The following is a 5,598-nucleotide window of genomic DNA, read 5'->3' as shown; positions in this document are numbered from 1 at the left end:
AGCGGATTCTAAGTGATCAAGGGCTTAGGACGTTCCAGTTCAGCCCATTCCAAGGGTTCCGCCAGAAGTAGGCACTCATGCAACGTAATCAGTGACGTACATCCGAGTAAACGAGACGGAGGGAGGGTATAAAAAAACGGACTGGAACGCACCCTAACCCCTTGTCCAAATACCCACACTTGCGGTCTTGGCCACTTGAGAGCGCGTGCGCGCGACAGGAAGTAAGTGCACAAGACTGTCCCAATTCTTAAAAAGGCAAAGTGCATCTGAATGGCTGTTTAAATCATTTAAACACAATTCAGAAACAAAGTAGAGCAGCTGCTTTGTTTACAGGGTTTAATTTAAATGAATTATTATTATTATTATTATTATTTCTGCAGTTTAGCGCCATCTGCTGTCAGAGAGTGAAAGTGCGCGTTCATCCAGAGCGTCTCTCACGTTCCGCCATTTGCTTCTCGTCCGCGTTTATTTACATCAGAGTGCGCACGCGTCTTTCACGCAGCATACAGCGGTGTTGTGCATTTTGACCAGTTGATGGGAAAAGTATTCTTAAAATGCATTCAAAATTCTGAATAACTTGTAATATATAATTATTCACGGTATTTAGAAGAGCCCACGATAACAATATCGTGCATATTCATTACCGTGATATATCGCATTACCGAAAACCGGCACAGCCTACCTACAATAATGTACAGTATTTGAAAAATAATGTGTTTTTTGAACATTAAAGCATGTCAACATATTCTGTTACACCAAATACACAAAATCTTTAAAAAAGCATCATATGACCCCTTTAAAATTAAAATAAAGCTATGTAAGCACTTGCATTTTTACAACACTATAAGTGTCCCATCAGGTAATGAAAAGTTCGACACACACTTGTGGTCTTCATGCTCACTTGAACACTTGGGCCAAATACAGGAAATACGTCATATAAGTAGTCAAGTCATCAAGTGCAAAGACTGCAAGTGTGGGTATTTGGACAAGGCATAAAAGTATCACAGTAAGTAGTATAGAGGTGAAATCCGGTGGTGGGCGTGTCTATGTTGAGGGGTGAAACCGTCCAATCAGAGGCTGCCGGCTTCAAAACCATCTGTCAGTCTCACCTGTCAATCATCAGTGTGTGCAGGCGCAGTGTTGCCAGGTCCGCCCCTTAATTGGGCTACTTTAACACCAGTTACTGCGGGTTGACGTGATATCTAGCCCCTGGAATGCGAATTTTACCGGGGGAACCCCACCAAAAAAACGCCTATTTCACCCCCGAACGCGATTGGGCTCGTTCTGAGTCGCACTTGGGCGGGTTTTGTTGTGAAAACCTGGCAACCCTGCACGGGAACAGCCTGATGAGAGTTAACACTTATCTCATAATTACAGCGTTACGAGATGAAAGAACAGTTTTCCAAGAAATCCTCTGCATGTTAGAGCTCTTCCCTCTCTCTTACCTGCTGGATATATGAGGAGCTTTTCTGGGAAAATCCCCGGCATGTCAGTGCAGCTCTGAGGAGTCATTTACCCCAAACTAACTGGTTCACTTTAAACCGCCTCAGTTCTGGCAGTTTAAAAGATCGCTTAATTAAATGTATAAATTAAGTAAAAAGAGTAATACTATCAGTTTCCACGACTTTCGTGTCGGTTAAAGAACCGCGTCGCCTCGCCTCAGACTAACCGCTCCCGCGCATTCTCCGCGCATGCGCAGCTAAGCGGACGCGGTCGCGTGCCGCGGTCACGCGCAGATACGCACGGGCGCGCGCAGCAGTAGCGGAGCCGCGCGATCGGTCAGCAGGACTCTCAGGAATCATGCGCGTGGGGAAACTGGTAAGATTGCGATGAAAACACACTCTCACTGCCGTTATAACGCGCGTTGACACGACACGGGCTGAACGCGAAAGTGTCGCAGTTGTTAGTGGATACATTCTGAAATAAATCCCTGTGCGGGTCGTTTTGCAGGTCAGATTTCGCAAGCACACACTATTGAACTGTCCTGTGTTCACATCTCTGTCCCGCACGAGATTTAAAACTATTAAACACAATGCAAATCTGTCAGAGGCGGAGCTTCAGAAATAAGCGTGTTTTAATGTAGAGTAATGAGCATAACATTTTTAATGCACTGAAATCACTAAAGCATCTGTCTATTTATTAGGTTCTTTATTACGATTCATTATAATTCAGCTTATATAATTAAAATAAAAAATATATGAAATTCCATTAGATTCAGGGTTATTATATTAGCAAGTAACACTAAACCCATCAAAAAACACATCGAATTTCAGCTAGATGTCAATTTCACATTTTCATTTAGTTTAAGTACTAAAATAACAAACTGAAATAAAGTTCATTAAAAACTATATGGACATTTAAAAAAAACTAATAAAAATGACAAAAACACAACGAAATTACTAAAATGAAAACGGAATGTATATAAACTAACACAAATCTATAATATTATCTCAATGAGACTACACTAACCCTGATTAGATTGTGTTATTGTTTTCATTATTCATTCATGTATTATGCATTTGGCAGATGCTTTTGTCCAGTGCATTGCATTAATGCATTCAAATTGATAATCAGAGACGATGAAATGCAGCGTCTAAAACAGACGTGCAAATAGCATGTAAATGCATGAAGTTAGAGGCTCATATCTACCACGATTACTGGTGTAAATAAGCCAAAACAATGAATTCATGCAATGTAAGGTGCATTACAAGGCATAATTAAAGCTACTCGTATAATGCATTCCTCGGTTTCACAGACAGCCTAGTCCCAGACTAAAATGTACATCTGAGCTGCTATGCTACGCCTACTATTAAAGTTTTATATTTCTTCATTGCTTTTTAATTCAATTTCACATCTTTGTCTTGTTACTTTTTGTGCAGTTGTCAAATACTGTAAGTGTGTTTCTTCAAATCAAAGTTTGTAAAACGTCACCTGAGTTTCTGCTGGAAATGCAGTAACATCTCAAACACAGTGAAGCTCATTATTGATGACTGAAAGAACAAGCAGAAAAAGTTATTGTTAAAATGATTAAAAATGAAGATGTTGAAATGAATGGTGGAGATTTGTACAACGTTTTAGAATCATTGAGATGCTCGAAATTTTTTTACATTTAATAAAGTTTTTCTATTTCTATTTTCATTTTAATGTCAGTTAAAGTTTTGGTAATTTTGTTGTGTTTGTGTGTGCATGTGTCTGTGTGTGTGTGTTTGTGCGTGCGTGTGCGTGCATGTGCGTGTGTGTGTGTGTGTGTGTTCCTCAGGCGGTGTGTGTGTTGGTGCTGGCTGTGTGTGAGGCGTATGTGTTTCAGGCCGGTCAGTTGTCAGGAGATGTGGAAGAAACTCCTCCACAGAGCAGAGGTCAGTCCACCTCCACACGTCTGTGTGTTCATGTGTGTGTTTATCGCATCAGACTGAAGAACTGTGTGTTGTTGTCAGATTTCTCGGGCTCCTGTAAGGGCCGTTGTTTCGAGCTGAAGGAGGCAGAGCCGCCCAGCTGCAGGTGTGATAATCTGTGTAAGACGTACCTGAGCTGCTGCTCCGACTTCGACAAGCAGTGCCTCAAGACAGGTGAGAAAACACACACACACACACACGACAATATACACATAAAACACTGAAAGTATACACCTCTCTTAGAGTTTCCCAAACTTGGATAATAAGTTGATGAAAAGCTAATAATAAAATCATAAAAATATACTATTAAAATAAACAATTAAAAATAAAAAGTCAAACTTTAACACTGGTTGTGTGTAGCGGGAGGGTTCGAGTGTTCGCGGGAGCGCTGCGGTGAGATCAGGAATGAGGATTACGCCTGTCACTGTTCAGACGACTGTCTGCTGAGAGGAGACTGCTGTACCAACTACAGACCACTGTGCAAGGGTCAGACACACACACACACGCACTCAACACAGGACACACACACTCAACACAGGTCACACACGCACACATACACACTCAACACAGGTCACACTTGATGATAAAAATTTAATTAAACCGTTAAAACAGAATCCAGAACAATTAAAACAGAAAACACAGAATTTTGGAAAAAATAACATTGGGCTATAATTAGATTTCATCCTGACTGTTTATTATGATTTTGTGTGTGTGTGTGTGTGTGTGTGTGTGTTGTAGGTGAGAACTCCTGGCTGGAGGGCGACTGTGAGGAGATTCAGAGCCCAGAATGCCCTGTAGGGTGAGTGATGCTGATGTAGGTGTGTGCCCGCGAGTGTGTGTGTGTGTGTGTGTGTGTGTGTGTGTTCGTGAGTGTGTGCATGAGTGTGCGCGCAAGTGTGTGCGTGTGTGTGTGCGTGCTTGTGTGCGTGTGTGCGTGCTTGTGTGCGTGTGTCTCATACAAACTGAGTTTGTGCACTGAATCTGCTCTCGTGTGTGTTTGCTGAAGGTTTGTCCGTCCTCCTCTCATCATCCTGTCTCTAGACGGCTTCCGTGCCTCTTACATGAGAAAAGGGAAGAGCGTCTTACCCAACATCCACAAACTGAGTACAGAATCTCATCTCTGCATCACACCAATCCTAGAATCCCTCCCTGCACACACACTGACACTGGACCTCAGTCAGGTCAGACGCCGTGTTTAAAGGCGCAGTAAGCAATTTGAGAAAAATTCTGTTGAGAAGTGGATCGGACCGAGCACCAAACAGCATCAAGGGGCGTGTCCACTCGTGCTGGGGGAGGAGACAGAGGTCAATGCACAAGACGGACATGTGTTCACCCAAAAATAAAAATTCTGTCATTAATTACTCGTTCCAAACCCGTAAGACCTTCGTTCATCTTCAGAACATAAATTAAGATATTTTTGGTGAAATCCGAGAGCTTTCTGACCCTCCATAGACAGCAAGGCAACTGAAACGTTAAAGGCCCAGAACTGTAGTAAGGACATCGTTAAAATAGTCCATGTGACATCAGTGCTTCAACCGTAATTTTATGAAGCTACGAGAATACTTTTTGTGTGCAAAGAAAACTAAAATAATAACTTTATTCAAAGATTTCTTCTCTTCCGTGTCATTCATGAGAGTACCACGACGCACTTTAATCGTTGCCTGTGTTGTGAATGTGGGGGCGGAGCTATCAAGATGGGGGTGTGTTTGTTTTGGTGATTTCAAATGTCAACAGCATTTTCCAGAAATCGCTCACTGCACCTTTAATGTAATGCAAATGAAACCACAGGTACACTTAAAAGTGTGTTTTGGATGTTTTCTTTCTTCTAGTCTGTAACAACACTTAAAGGGGTCATATGATGCGATTTCAGTTTTTCCTTTCTCTTTGGAGTGTTACAAGCTCTTGGTGCATAAAGAAGATCTGTAAAGTTGCAAAGACTAAAGTCTCAAATCCAAAGAGATATTCTTTATAATAGTTAAGAGTCAGCCACGCCTACCTAAAACGGCTCGTTCTAACACGCCCCCACATGTCTACGTCACGATGTGGGAAGATTTGCATAACGCCGCCCAAATGTTCATGCAAAGAAAGAAGGCATAACTTTTATTCTCGCTGTAGTATTGTTGCTGCCGCCATGTCGTGAAGGCGCTGTGTGATTCATTGTGAAAGCGAAACTACTTTGTTTGGTCTTCCAAAAGAGGACGATATC

General features: G+C 42.0%; 1 protein-coding gene across 1 annotated transcript in view; it reads left to right on the top strand.

Moving 5' to 3' along the window:
* The first annotated feature begins 1,720 nt into the window (after nucleotides 1–1,720).
* Nucleotides 1,721–5,598, top strand: part of LOC107701884 (ectonucleotide pyrophosphatase/phosphodiesterase family member 2-like) — a 28,814-nt gene continuing 24,936 nt past the window's right edge. Inside the window, exons 1-6 of the mRNA XM_016504023.1 lie at nucleotides 1,721–1,818; nucleotides 3,260–3,356; nucleotides 3,435–3,566; nucleotides 3,753–3,878; nucleotides 4,131–4,191; nucleotides 4,399–4,496. Of these exons, the coding sequence (XP_016359509.1) occupies nucleotides 1,801–1,818; nucleotides 3,260–3,356; nucleotides 3,435–3,566; nucleotides 3,753–3,878; nucleotides 4,131–4,191; nucleotides 4,399–4,496 (532 nt within the window). The 5' untranslated portion in view covers nucleotides 1,721–1,800. The remainder of the gene's footprint in view (nucleotides 1,819–3,259; nucleotides 3,357–3,434; nucleotides 3,567–3,752; nucleotides 3,879–4,130; nucleotides 4,192–4,398; nucleotides 4,497–5,598) is intronic.

The sequence above is a fragment of the Sinocyclocheilus anshuiensis genome, unplaced genomic scaffold (genome assembly GCF_001515605.1).
Source record: "Sinocyclocheilus anshuiensis isolate Anshui unplaced genomic scaffold, SAMN03320099.WGS_v1.1 scaffold2144, whole genome shotgun sequence".
NCBI classification, from domain to species: Eukaryota; Metazoa; Chordata; class Actinopteri; order Cypriniformes; family Cyprinidae; genus Sinocyclocheilus; species Sinocyclocheilus anshuiensis.
The sequence above is the reverse complement of the archived record's forward strand: the minus strand, read 5'-3'. Positions and strand labels throughout refer to the sequence as shown.